Source organism: Hetaerina americana, unplaced genomic scaffold, assembly GCF_022747635.1.
Source record: "Hetaerina americana unplaced genomic scaffold, ioHetAmer1.1.p SCAF_1, whole genome shotgun sequence".
In the NCBI taxonomy this organism is placed as follows: Eukaryota; Metazoa; Arthropoda; class Insecta; order Odonata; family Calopterygidae; genus Hetaerina; species Hetaerina americana.
Window position 1 is genome coordinate 23523492 of NW_027286069.1, and position 15226 is coordinate 23538717.

At 37.8% G+C, this 15226-nt stretch overlaps 1 protein-coding gene across 1 annotated transcript; it reads right to left on the bottom strand.

Annotated features, from left to right (window-relative positions):
* Window positions 1–795: 795 nt before the first annotated feature.
* LOC139700702 (5-formyltetrahydrofolate cyclo-ligase-like) lies at window positions 796–13691 on the bottom strand. The gene is made up of 4 exons (XM_071599142.1): window positions 13222–13691; window positions 13018–13145; window positions 11375–11508; window positions 796–1290 (listed from the first exon to the last, which is right to left on the bottom strand). Exons 1-4 carry the CDS (start codon window positions 13330–13332, stop codon window positions 1055–1057), a joined length of 609 nt encoding a protein of 202 aa, XP_071455243.1. The 5' UTR covers window positions 13333–13691; the 3' UTR covers window positions 796–1054.
* Between the last annotated feature and the right edge of the window lie 1535 nt (window positions 13692–15226).

Consider the following 15226-nt stretch of genomic DNA (forward strand, 5'->3'; position numbering starts at 1 on the left):
ATATACTATATGCTTGCTCTGTCTGTTTTGCAAATTTGTACCTGATGATGCCGCAAGTCGGTGAAACGCGTTGTACCGTATAATAAAATCTGTGGAAAAGTACGAGTCTTTCTTTCTATTTTAATAATGGATATCAATTACTTCCACGAAGTGAAGCCTGAAACAATAGAAAAATTTTGAGGCCCATTGATAGAGATGTTCAAGTTTTGGGGAGTCCAGATCATTTTTGGTAAGAGCACAAAAATTTCCTCTCCTCTTTCAATCCATCAGGCCTTGACAATTATTATTAACTTCGATTGTGAAACATTAGGGCAATAAGGGGGGCCAGATCCTTTCTCTATGCCAGCTCTCATATCCTCTGAAGATGCGGTAACTGAAATATCACACGGCATAGGTGAAGCTGAGGGTGTCTTGAAGCATCACCTGAATATGAACATGGCTACTTCTGTCAGTCAGCCAACACTCTTACCACATGACTAAAATGCCATCCAATTAACTTGTAACAAATGTTTTGAAAATATCACTTTTAAAGCAAAATCATAAGAAAAAAGCTTACACCCTACTTCCTCTTCTTGTTAGCCTAACTCACCTCAGGGGCTAAGGATACTCATTCTACAATGTTACAATATCTGAAGTTCTTTGGATTTTAGATTCTCCTTTCATCCACATTCTGTATCTCTGGGCATTCTATTGCAAAGAGTAAAACCAATACAAATACAAAGTAATTTTTTTATTTCTGGTCCCTCTTTACACATAATTTTATTATTAAGTTCTTTATTGGAATAATAGCCTTCATAGTATATTACAAATTGCCAAAAAATAGATCACATGTAAGGAATAACATTATAACTAAATAACAGAAATGCACATAATAATTCTTTACAAATATATTTGAATCATCTCAATGTCGTTATTAAATCCCATTCACATAAAGTTAAAATCAAACTTATCAATTGATCAACTGACATTCTTCAAGGGTAAAAAAATATTGTGTGCATTAAACACACAAAAAAATTTATCATAAAAAAATATCAAAGATTTTCATCAAGAGCCATTATATATTATCTACACTGTCACAAGTGACTATGTGGTCAATAACAATGTCATGGTCATCAGTGGGGATATCCACATAAATCTGCTCCTTGAATGCAAGACCAACTGTAATGGGAGGTTTGGTTTGCTTTTCACGACACTTCTGTAAAAAAGTGTCATAGAATGCTTTCCCACGTCCCAATCTTTTCCCCTCCCTGGTGAATGCTAGACCAGGGATGAATATCAAATCCAGTCCACCTGTAAGAAGAGGAGACAGGCATTAAACACTTTTTCATTGCAATCTTTTAATGTTTCAGTTCAATCGTAATACTTTTCAGTACAACCACAACCTACATAATTTTGGTATCTGTGACATAAATTTGGCCAAAGAAGAAAATAAAATATTTTAATAGAAAAAAAGAATTTTAAAAATATTTTCACTGTAAGAAAGAATTCCAGGCACAAGAGTATGTTTGGGATTCTTTGAGTAAAAAATGCATGCAGGAAGACTTTCACACCACATAGGCAGATTTAAAGACTGAAGCTTTTTCCAAATTAGAATTAAAGATATATATTTTTTCATGTGACACTTTTCCTTTATTTCATCTGTTTTGGTAATTAATCATATTAAATTTCAATTCGCCATTTAATTGGCATATTCAGGCACATGTTATTTACAAAATCACACTGGGAAAATGCATACCATATCATGAAATCAGAGGGACATTTAAGGTGGAAGGACAGTACATTCTGATTTGTTCGCACTTGAGCAAAGAAGAAATGGATGACCAAAAGGTCATTCTTCTGTGGGTTGAACGAGTATTTAAAGGAGAGAGAAGGGATAAGAATTGATCAAAAGGGATAAGAATTCATCAAAACATTCAAGGCCCATTAACAGAACTCAATGACATCCAAGTCAAGTTTTTGGGAATCCACATAATTTTTGGGAAGAATACCTACACATGTGCTCCTTTGCTGGAGACTGCATTTGGGTGGAATGTTTGTTCTGTGTACCTTGTCTGATTTATTATGGTTTTCTGCAGAATGAGAGAATGAAGGATGGGGGGGTTTTGTGGAGAGAGGATGGAATTTTTGGGAGATTTTCACCCACCAAAGGAAAAAACAGAGAGTCAGCAGATATAAATTGGAGTGAAGAAGGCAGAATGACTTATGCTATGATATGCATGTCCCCTTCTGTGGCATGGGAAGTGTCACTATAGAAGTTAGGAAGGAATGAGCTTAAAATAAACTGAAGGTTTAGTTAAGCTTAGAAGGTTTAGTCAGTGTAATTTAAATCATTTGTTCGCCTACCATTTAAGACAGACTTTTGGATGCACAGAAACTTTTCATGATAAAAACCATTTCTACATTTCTAAACCTCACCTGAAAAAGCACAATCTGACATCCCTCACTAGAATGAAGCCTCCTTCAATTCTGTGCACTTCCTTCCTCCCTTTATTCCATCCAACATACACACCAAGAGAAGGGAGCTGTGCAAGTTGTGGATAAGTCTCCTATCCCACCAGTGTACTCCTATTTTCTGCAATACATTCATTGATTCCACCCAATTCACTCTAATATATGCTTTCTTGAAATCTACCACACAGACAAATACATCCTGATTGTATTCTACAAGTATATTCCTTTGAGAGATGGCTGAGGATGATACTTTGTGGCAATCCATTTGTCATGCATGAAGAACAGAATCAAAGACTTTGTGTTCCCACAGGAAGTCTTTGATTCTTTCTCCATTCATGAGTATGTTCCTGACTATTAGGGGCCTCACTATGGCCTCATGTGTGCCTCAACCCCTCCTGAACCCAAATTGATCCCAATTATTCATTTGCTCTGCTCTCTATGCTCTCATTGATGATCCTGATAACCACTTAAGCTGTGAGTGAAATCAAGATTATAGTCCTCGCATATGGCTGCCTTTCCCTTTTTTGGAATAGGAACTAACACTGATCAGATGAAATGTTCTGGCCAAATTCCTTCATCGTGACCACTATGAATCAGTCCATAAAAACACTTTCTCTCACGTTTTCCAAAATGCTTAAATAGCTCCATGGGAATGCTGCTGCTTATTTGATTTCAATTTCCTTAATGCCCTATCTGAACATCCGGTTTGCCTGGAATTAATCTATCCTTATCAATGCCATATTCTCTTTCTATGTCCAAACTTACTGGCCTAATGTCTTAGCCAGTTGTTTCCTCAATATATTCATTACACTTTTCTTGAATCTTCTCTGAATCAGTTAATAATTTTCCAGACTATTTTAAGATTTTTTGCATGGATTTTCCCCCTTAACTTCCTTACAGTGCTGTTATCTTTCTATGCAGCAAGCCATTATCACCCTTTCTCTGTAAAATTTCCATATTCTTATTCTCAATTTTCCAACATCCTTATTTCACCCTATTTGTTTACTGCCTCAGCCCATTCTTGAACTCTTTTATACTTTCTTTTTCCAAACTGTGTTTACATTCTTCCATTTACATCTGTCACCTATCTTTTTAATCATCTTATCTCTAATCTATAATTTTATTGTTCTTATCCCATAGTTTTGTTTGTGGTTTTCGATACCTATATTCTGCTGTTCCAATTTTTGATCCATTACACTCGGCTCCCTTTCCTCAATTATAATTTTCTCTGCAGTCAACTGATACCCCTTTCTTGTCATTATGATTGAAGCTTCTATGCTCAATTTACTTAACTATTTTCCCTTTCCCTGTTTTATTCTTTGGAGTCGGATTTTACACTTCATTATTACTAAATTATGGTCTGAGTCTGAATCTGCTCCTGGGAAACTCTACAAATTAATCATGCTATTCTTACATCTGTATAACCATATTATAATCCAACGGATATCTTCCTGAATCCCTGCGCATTTTCCTTGAGTACCAATGCCTTTTGTAGTGCCTAAACCATGAATTCATTATGACTAACCCCTGTCTCCTGCAGAACTCAATTGCTTTCTCTCCACAGCTATTTCTTGTTCCTAAATTGTAATACCCCACCTCACCACCACATCTTCCTTTGCCTACTGTTGCATTCTAATCCCCCATCACTATCAAACGTTTCCCTCAGTTATGTCCTCTAATATGAATTCTTCCTCCATATGATTGCTTGGTGGCATGTAGACCTGAACAATTAAAATTTGTTGGTTCAGCTTTTGTTTCAACTAGTAATCTTCTATCTGTTGCTTGCTCTATGCTAACTATGCTTCTACCAAACTTTTTATTCAATATGATAGCAACTCACGCTGGCTCTCTTCTCCTCCAATACATACATATTACTCTACAACTATCACTTCAGTAGTCCCCGCAATCCTTCCATTGTATCTCGCATAGATCTAAAACATCTTTATTACCTCTTTTCATCTCTCGATTTACATATATTCTCTAATTTTCCTTTCCTCAACATTGTCCTAACATTCCAAGCCTTATTTGGTCCTTTTCTGCATTCAGTGCAGCGGCTGTCACTTTTGCTTGGCCAGAACTTTATGTGAAGATGACCATGGAAGCGTTTCTTCTCCCACTGCCAGGGATGACACATATGACTGATCCCCGTAGTTGCCAGGAGTAAATGTATTTATAAAATCACCTTTGAATTAGTAATTGAGATGATTTCCTGTTGCCTTCCTCAATAATGTTTTTATAGTGACAATATCACTCAGTAGCCATCCCACTGAGGTCAGATGTCTTTGCAGCTGCCTCACTCAGGAACACACATTGAATGGACTACCTTTTGTCAGGCTCCTAACCTTTGACCCATCTGGCATGGATGATCCTACCAGCAGCATATACCGTTTCCACTGCCATCACAGCTTTCGAGATTAATAGAATTCAAGAGCCTTTCCATCACGCCAATTGTGTAGTCCTTGTCGATGGCATAAAACGTTTGCATTGAAAATGTAGAGAAATAATAGAGGTGGCAAGATTCTAAAAGTTTACATATCAACATTTTGATTACAAAACAACACTGAAATATAAGTTTGATTGATTTCTAATGATGACTGTAGCAATAGAATTTGGGTGCCCAAATGGAAATTGCCATATAACCCTCCACATATCATTTCATTTATGCTCTAAATTTTCAAAATTTAGTCAACTTTTTACCCATATGTACTTTGCTAATTTTAACTTTTATGACTGTCCCTCTCTATCTGACAGTAAATATGAATCAAGGCAGTATATATCTTTGGGAAAAGCCAAACATACTTCTTTCTAGTTTATATTTGATGAACAGAGATATCATTTATAATTTTAATACAATAGAACTTGTCACATTTCACAGAGAATGAACTAGTTTTTGGTGTGATATCTGGTAGCAGAGTGCAATCTGATTTGAACATGAACCATGAGATGGAAATTAAGTCAATTTGACTAACTATCATAAGTTTTATACTATATATAGGTAGGATACTTGATTAAAGAATGCTGTTAAAAATTAATTCAGATATTCACATCGCACTAGGCCAAGACAAATCAACAAAATCTGAGGAAAAAGAAGAACAGAAAAGTTTTCACGTTCAATATAAAACTTTGTTGATGCATTGGCTCATGAGAGTACAAGAGGAAGGCATGAGAAGATCTTCGGTTACCTCAAGTTGTTGTATTTGTCTGTGAAAGGCACAGTCAAAATTGAACTGGCAAGAAAAAGACAAGCGAAAAATTTCATTTGGAGTGAAGCTTTATATCACTCAGAAACTTGGGTCTTGAGGCTAAAGGACAAATGCAGAGATGTGGGAGTGGAGATGGATTGAAAAGGTAAAAAGAGACGTTTCAGGCGTGATATGGTGGAATATCATGATTAATTAAAAATAGCAATTTTCCACAAAAATAAAATTTAATGCGACCGGTTTCAATGTTACTACATCATCATCAGGTGATAGTTAAACCTCAGAGTCCAGTATATATATGATTAAAGGCAAGTAAGGGGAGGGTGGAGGAAAAGAGGGGAAGAGGGGGGAAGGTGGAAGGCAGAATGGGTGACTATGTGAGTGGGGTGGGGGGAAGAGGGTTGGGGAAGACAAGGTGCAAAGACCCTAGGAGTCCGGAGAGCGCGTCGTGGCCGAATGGAGGGGGGTGTCTCGTTGAGGGTGTCCCACGGTGCGCCGCAAAGCTCTTCGGGCCGCGGGGGAAGAGGACGGGATCGGGGGTTTTTCCCTATGGTCGTGGTCTGGGAACAAGGTATCAATACACAAATAAGCACTGAGTTGAAGGGTAAAGATTGGGATCACTGTATAGTTTTAAGGGGGCGCCCTAGCGAGGTTTTAGGGAAAGGGTGTAGGAGGGAATGTTATCACTAGCACATGCCGAATAGGGGGGGGGGGTTGGATTGTCCCGCAGCGGTGAACCTTCCCTCCTCGTCCGTGAGGAAAGGGGTGGGGACTCGGGGTTTCCCACTTGTCCGGGAAAGCATGGTCTCCGTCTGCAGAGGGGGGGGGGAAAGGAAGGAAATATCCAATGAGAAGGGGCAAGGGATCACTGGTCACATGTACGTCTTGGGAAGGTGATGGAGAGGAGGGGGGAGGGTGAAGATAAAAATTGGACTTCGTTGATCAGCTCCAAGTCCTTGCGATGTAAGATTTCCAGCTGTTCCATGGCATCCAGCTTCCTTCCTTTTTCCAAATTGTGAAGCACTTTGAATTCGAAATTGCTGAAATGGTTAGAATCGAGAAGATGTTTGGCAAATAAAGAGTTGGTATGACCTGTTATGTAGCCTTTCCTATGTTCCCCGATACGTGTCGAAAAACTCCTGCCAGTCTGACCAATGTAAATGGCCCCACAATCACACCGAATTTCATATACACCACTTTTGGTGTTGCAGTCTATAGGATCTTTGTTTGAGCATAGGGCTTTATATAGAGTATTGGGGGTATAAAAAGAAATGCGGAATTTGTCTTTGGGAAACCTGTTCGCGATTTTATATGACACAGAGTTATGGAATGGAAGTTTGCACCATTTGCGCTCAGAGACTGTAGTGACTGCAAGGGAGATGTTTAATTTCAGGGTCTGTTTCTTAAGTTTTTTCTTCAGTATATTATCAATTATGCGGACATGGTAACCGTTCTTAAAGGCTATGTGCTTGATCGTATTGAGCTCTCGTTCGAAGTTGGATTTGGACAAGGGGATACTGATTAATCTGTGGATCATGGAATTGAAGCTGGCTAGTTTGTGGGTGAAGGGATGGCAGGAGTCCGGCAGGAGTCCGTCAGTGATCCATCCCCCCAAATTCATTGTGAACACCAATTCGCCACGAGAGTTGTAAATTTATCCAAGTGTGAAATTTCCCCTGACGTTCTTTCACTCCTTAATAAGGGACTGAAATTTGCACCGGCCATCCCGATTTCTTCCAAAGGTTATAAAAACTTGGCAACGGACTGCGAAGTTGCTCTATCCAATCAACCCCGTGGTATCAAGCATCTGGTCGCCGATACCATAATAACAGACATAAAGAACCACTCCATCCCTGCCCGAAGATCATCCGAAGGTGTGATCTTAAAGTCACTCCGAGATTTGAAGGCAGAAAACCAACTAGTGCTCAGTAAAGCTGACAAGGGAAACTGCACTGTCATCCTAGATAGGGACGATTATACCAGTAAGTGCCTAAAGTTCATATCCGCCAACGCCTTTGATGTACTCCCGAAAGATCCTACTCCCAATTATCAAAAGCGTGTCAAAGAGGCCATCGCTTCCTGCGTCCACATATTCAACGATAAAGAAAAATTCTTCTTAACCACCATGAACCCTTTACCCCCAAGACTTTATGGTCTACCTAAACTACATAAAAAAGACGTGCCCATTAGACCAGTCGTATCTAGTGTCAGTGCTCCAGTGCAAAAATTAGCAGCAAAATTAAACTCGATCTATCGACAACTCTCAGGCTTCAAACCCAGATTCTCAATAGAAAACTCCATTTCCTTAACTGAACGTCTTCTGCCCTTCACCTTACCACCCAACGCTAAGCTAGTATCGTTTGACGTGTGTAGTCTCTTTACTTCCATTCCGACGCATGAAACTTTAATTTACGCTGAAAATATATTAATCAACGCTAATGTGAACCAACACCACATTAATGAATTAAGTTCACTTCTCAAAATTTGTGTAGACCAAAATTATTTTTTATTCTGTGGCACCTACTATAAACAAAAGGATGGTCTGGCTATGGGGTCACCCCTTTCCCCTCTCCTCGCAGAAGTTTTTATGGATAATTTAGAGGACAAGATCCTAAGTGAAAATAGATTCAAGAATAACATTTTATACTGGTTTAGATATGTGGACGATATCTTATGCTGCTGGACAGGCAGTGATAGACAGTTAGACCTTTTCTTACATTTCATAAACTCCATCCACCCATCTATAACTTTCACCATGGAATCGGCAGTGGACCATAAAATCAATTTCCTGGATCTCACTATTGAAATAAAAAGAAGCACACATCATTTTTCAATATTTCGGAAACCCACGTATACAGACCAAGTGATACCCTCAGACTCCTGCCATCCCTTCACCCACAAACTAGCCAGCTTCAATTCCATGATCCACAGATTAATCAGTATCCCCTTGTCCAAATCCAACTTCGAACGAGAGCTCAATACGATCAAGCACATAGCCTTTAAGAACGGTTACCATGTCCGCATAATTGATAATATACTGAAGAAAAAACTTAAGAAACAGACCCTGAAATTAAACATCTCCCTTGCAGTCACTACAGTCTCTGAGCGCAAATGGTGCAAACTTCCATTCCATAACTCTGTGTCATATAAAATCGCGAACAGGTTTCCCAAAGACAAATTCCGCATTTCTTTTTATACCCCCAATACTCTATATAAAGCCCTATGCTCAAACAAAGATCCTATAGACTGCAACACCAAAAGTGGTGTATATGAAATTCGGTGTGATTGTGGGGCCATTTACATTGGTCAGACTGGCAGGAGTTTTTCGACACGTATCGGGGAACATAGGAAAGGCTACATAACAGGTCATACCAACTCTTTATTTGCCAAACATCTTCTCGATTCTAACCATTTCAGCAATTTCGAATTCAAAGTGCTTCACAATTTGGAAAAAGGAAGGAAGCTGGATGCCATGGAACAGCTGGAAATCTTACATCGCAAGGACTTGGAGCTGATCAACGAAGTCCAATTTTTATCTTCACCCTCCCCCCTCCTCTCCATCACCTTCCCAAGACGTACATGTGACCAGTGATCCCTTGCCCCTTCTCATTGGATATTTCCTTCCTTTCCCCCCCCCCTCTGCAGACGGAGACCATGCTTTCCCGGACAAGTGGGAAACCCCGAGTCCCCACCCCTTTCCTCACGGACGAGGAGGGAAGGTTCACCGCTGCGGGACAATCCAACCCCCCCCCCTATTCGGCATGTGCTAGTGATAACATTCCCTCCTACACCCTTTCCCTAAAACCTCGCTAGGGCGCCCCCTTAAAACTATACAGTGATCCCAATCTTTACCCTTCAACTCAGTGCTTATTTGTGTATTGATACCTTGTTCCCAGACCACGACCATAGGGAAAAACCCCCGATCCCGTCCTCTTCCCCCGCGGCCCGAAGAGCTTTGCGGCGCACCGTGGGACACCCTCAACGAGACACCCCCCTCCATTCGGCCACGACGCGCTCTCCGGACTCCTAGGGTCTTTGCACCTTGTCTTCCCCAACCCTCTTCCCCCCACCCCACTCACATAGTCACCCATTCTGCCTTCCACCTTCCCCCCTCTTCCCCTCTTTTCCTCCACCCTCCCCTTACTTGCCTTTAATCATATATATACTGGACTCTGAGGTTTAACTATCACCTGATGATGATGTAGTAACATTGAAACCGGTCGCATTAAATTTTATTTTTGTGGAAAATTGCTATTTTTAATTAATGATTGAAAAGGTAAAATGGACAGAAAGAAAAATGAACAAGAAAGTGGCATGGTGGTGGAGGAGAGGGGAAATCATAGAGGCAGGAAAGATGGATTCCAAGCATTTTGATTGGTGTTGGAATGGTGAAGAGTGCTGTGATATGGAGGGGATGAGTAAGGGGTAGGAATGAAAGCATGGAGGAGGGAAGTATGCATATTTTTTTAATAGTTTATTGCAATGTATGGTTTTCAGCATCTGATCACAAAATGGCTCAGCAGTATAGCCATATCTAACCAATGCACCCAGCCAAATTAATTAATTATCACTATTGCTAATAAAAGTCCACCTTAAAAGGTAGACTTGTCGATAATGATAACTAATGCTGAAATTATGACAATGCTGTGGCTGATATTCACCAGATACGTTTTCACCAACACTGTCGGCTTCTTTTCAGGCAAATAAAATATAATTATTAATATAAATAATATTTTTAAGAGCCCCAATTGATTAGAAGGCAGTTGCTGGGAACTTATTTTTTTTGCTATAATCCTCCCTGAAACATCACTATGATGGATGTATCTTTCCTCTAGAAAGCTCGCTGCTCCATAATTACAGGTTAAATGGAAAATGAAACAAGTTTGACATTATACAAATATTAGTAGACTTACTCAACAAAGGGTTTCACATAACTTTGAAAGATAGGATTTGACTCTGCAAACTGCAATCTTGCTTGATGACATGTTATCATCAATCAAAAACTGCACAAAAAAAGAACATGGAATGAAAATTGATAAAGGAGGAAGGTATCAGTAGATTAAACATTTAAAAATTGTCTCCAGTTTGTCAAAAATTCACCAATACTATAGAAAAGACGTTTGTATAAACTAAGATTGGGAAGATGAGTTTTCGAAGGTCAATAATTGTAGAGTGATGATGGAAAGGTAACTGTTGTCCCATGGTACTTGGATATGGCGAAAATGCTAATGACATCTAGCTGGTTCTACAAGCACCAATTGTTGAAAGGTTCTCCCAAGGAACAAGTAAGTGCTATGATTTACCATTCGCCTTTGCAATCCTTACAATTCCCTATCTCACCTGACTTCCCAATCATTGGCTATCAACCAATAGTCAACCTAATCTTATGCCCATTTGAGCATTCCTACCTGTGACTGTTTAATGGTTGCTAATGGAGATATAAATAAACACAAACATCAATTGTTTTTCAAAATCCATAGATAGAATTGAAACAACTATTAATCAATTTCATTAACACATAGATAACTTTACTGTATTTTTACCATAAGTGAGAGGACTATTGAAAATACTACTTCCAATAGTGGTGGATTTTCAGAATATATAATTTGATAAATTCTGAGACAGGGTTCTATATTCATTCACAGTTGACCATGATCGTTCCCACAGGAAATTAAAACACCTTAAATAAAGTTAGCCACCTCGAGAAAAGAAGACCTATTTACCTGTATTCAAAGCATTTTCTCTAGCATCAGTTAGGCTAGGCTGCTTAATTTTCCACTCAGTTAATGGAAGGTTTTGAAAGTCCTCCATTGAATGTAATTTCACCATTTCCATGTAAATTTTATCAAAACTATACCTAACAAACAGGAATAAAGAAAAGACTTAAAAATTCATTCACAAGAGGACATGAAATGCACTCCATTTCAAAAACAATCTCTACCACAATGGCATGGATCTTATTGATTGACCAAAAAAAGTCAAGGGCTAATAAAATGGAAAATAACAAGCAGTTGGAAGTCATGACGACAGAACATTCATTTATTTAATTAAGTGAGCACACAAAGAACATATTTCATGAGTGTAAAAAAAATTAAAACTTGTGGCTTTTATGAATAATTGTACGGAGTTTGTGAAGGGGATATACTACCAACTAATCAGCAATAAGTTGTATTATTATTGAATTCTTTCATATTTCTGTATTGCAATTGTTCACCTTCAAAACCAGCAATTCTCCTTTCCAAATCCACATTATTATTAGTTATATTTGATACTCTTAAGCTGATGCATCATACTTGATTCTCTGTCATATTTTTGATTACATTATCAATAGACAATATTTGTATTAATATTTTTACTGTAATTTTGTACATGGAATAGATTACAAATGACATTATAAACCATTCTAATTAGGTTGTAAAGAGGTCAGCAGATTGCTTCATTAGAATAACAGGGAGAAAAAAAGCAAAGATTCTTGCTCTGATAAAAAATGATCCATGCTCTATAATCGAGATTTTCTCGTGTCAAAATATACAATGACACATCCCATATTATATTATTGTTGGCCAAAAATGTTCACCACCTCATCAACATATGGGATATTAGCATGTATTTAAGTACAGAGTACTTATGGATTATTTTTACAAGTGCAGAATTAAAAATCGACACACACAATTCTTTATCATAAGCACATTACATCTTAGTAAAAACCAAGATAAAATTTTTGAAAATTATAATTTTGGGAATCTAAATGGTTGTGTTTCCAACTGCCATTCCAAATAAGGAGTGATTTGGGACATAAGTGTCATATAAACTTCATTAAATAATTATTACCAACTTTCCATTGCAAATCTCCTGTACTTGGGAAATTAAATGCATTGGCTATTTCACAATAACCAATGGGATGGAATATAACGAACTAATTTATTGGCAATGAATTCATAAAAATACATAATATATGTTCTGCAAAACATTAAATATGCATAATAGATGTTTAATGTCCTTGTGGATAAACTTGGAAGAAAATGGGACCACATTTTCGAAAACAGTTTCATTAGCATCAGTCCTTGACGTTAGAAATAATTTGTTGTAGGAGTAAACCTTAATTAAAGATGTTTGTTTGCATATTACCCAGGAACTATTTTAATAAATTTTGAGTAGCAATCATTAAACAATCCGAAAACCAATGCTTAATAAAAAGGTCCTTCACTATGCCAATATGCTAAAGCTCAGGAGTGCTTACCTACACTCACTTAGCTATTTTCGAAATCATAACAAACAAAAAAAAATGTGAATTTTGCACAGTGACATCATCCATGGCTTAACTACATATATTTTACAACGGAAATGCGACTAACTATGAATTTACCTAGGAATGAAGCATATTTTTCCATGGTGAAATATATTTTCCATGATTGTTTGCGTGTTTACTTCCTCAACGGTGCTGACATAGAGGGAAATTCTCTCACTACTTTTGAATAATTCACTGTTAAGTATCTGAAACAAATTGCGAACATGTACGTATTGTCAAAAATATATTACCCTTAATTTTAGCAATTAAGCAATGTGAAACCTTTTTGGCAACGATTTCAGATTGATGACTCTTTTGGCTGGTACTCAGAGAGCCTATTTTCTTCTTCACTTCTCTACGAAGTGCCTTTTTGGCAGCATTAATACATGACATTGTTCGACCTAAAGCAACATCGTATAATAAAATGTGCGGAGCTTTGGGTGCATGCAAACTGTATTTTGATATAATGAAAACGATAAATAAAAGTTCGTGGCAATTAACCTACTTTGTCACTGGAGTACTATTTATTAACACTTGAGAACCTTTAATGCACTACTTGTTCAGGAGAAGCTCTCAATAAAGCAAAAGGAGACAATTTTTTCCAATGCACTACACTAAAGTCGGACTGAGAAAATTCGGCTATTACTTTCTGAACTTTTTAAAAGTAGGCAATGGATTATATTTACTGAGAAACAACTGGTGAAATGCGAACTTGATAATACTGCTCTGACATTAATCCATAGAACTCAAAGTTCAAAGATCTAAGGGCATAAAAATCACATTTGAAATATAAACAAAAAGTACATTACACGTCGATATGACGTATGCGATTCGATAGGTCGAGTATGTCGATATATTGAAACACCCGCCAGCCGCCGGCAGCGTCGTCGCTTCGTGTTGAAGCAGACCCGAATCAGTTCGCTCACAACTTGCTTTGTGGTAGTGTGTTCGTGCGTGTGTGTGTGTTAGCTTTGTGAAAGTTTTTAGGTCTTGCATATCTTTAAGTTATGACTGAGAGGCTACAAAACAACGCTGTTTCAACCGAAGAGTAAGCTTTTACGATGGATATTACAGAGATCAAGTGGAATTGAAGTCTGGTAAGTTAAAACAGAACTTAGAAAGAAATAACTTCAACATGTCAGTCCGCCAAATTCAAAGTGTGTCATTGTGCATGGTGCTTTGTTGTCATCGACGAATCGTTTTCAAATTCCCCTGTGAGTTATCGCTAACATGTTCGGAAATAGAGGGAATTACTTTTCCATAGTCATTTTAAAAATTTGCATATTTTTTCCTGTAGTACCCAAGCATATTAAAACTGGTTGTTGTAAATCGTGCGTTTTTTCTTCTCACTTTTGTTTTCAGTTGTGAAATTATGTTGTCAAGATTTTTATATAGTCAGTTGGTTGACAAAAAAGTAATGTAAAAAGAGATAGTTTTGATCTTTGGATAGTTGGTTTTTAGGCTGATAGTCACCTTTACTATTTCTAATTATAGGCAATCGAATCCACTTAGCTGTGAGAAAACGATGCTGTTCGTGTTTTATAAGGAGAGTTTGGTCAAGATTCTCGTAGGGTCCAGAGAATTGGAAGATGAAAAGCAAAAGGGCCTCCACATCGTCGAAGACTGTAAGTGTTCAATTTTATTTTTAGGGCCAATGCAATTTTTACTACATCTTCATAATTGTCTACTGCTGTGAAGTGTTCGAGTTTATCACAAGGCGACAACCTTGACTTCTTCGTTAGGGTACCAAAAGTTTTTTAAACGTGTTTTTTTTCCTACTAGGCTGGGATTCGTTGTGTGTGTTCTGAAATGCAAAGAGATGCATAATTCAAAGGAGTGATAGCGCTTGTGCCTATATAGTCAATGTCCAAGATACTAAACAAGTTATTTTTTTGATAAATGCGCATTACCCAGTGATAAAAAAGTTACAAAATGTTGCATCGTCATGGCTGATTTATAAATGCAAAATACTCCCAAAATTTGGATTTCGTTCTTTTTAAACGGGACGAAAAATACTTAAGCACCTGTTTTGTGACTCAAATTGATTTTTGTTCCTCTTAGCGATATATTCATCTAACTTAGGTCGACGTTCGTGTGTATAAGTTAATTTGTTTTGTATATCACGACTGTCTCTTCCTCATTTACAATATCCAGTGATGATTTGCGCATAAAATTCACCGCATGCAGAATTTCGATGGACGAGTTACAGTCCGTAATACGCGTTAGGTCTTTCAAACGATAAACAATTTTATATCATTAGTGTATGAGAAATAATATAGCAGGAGGG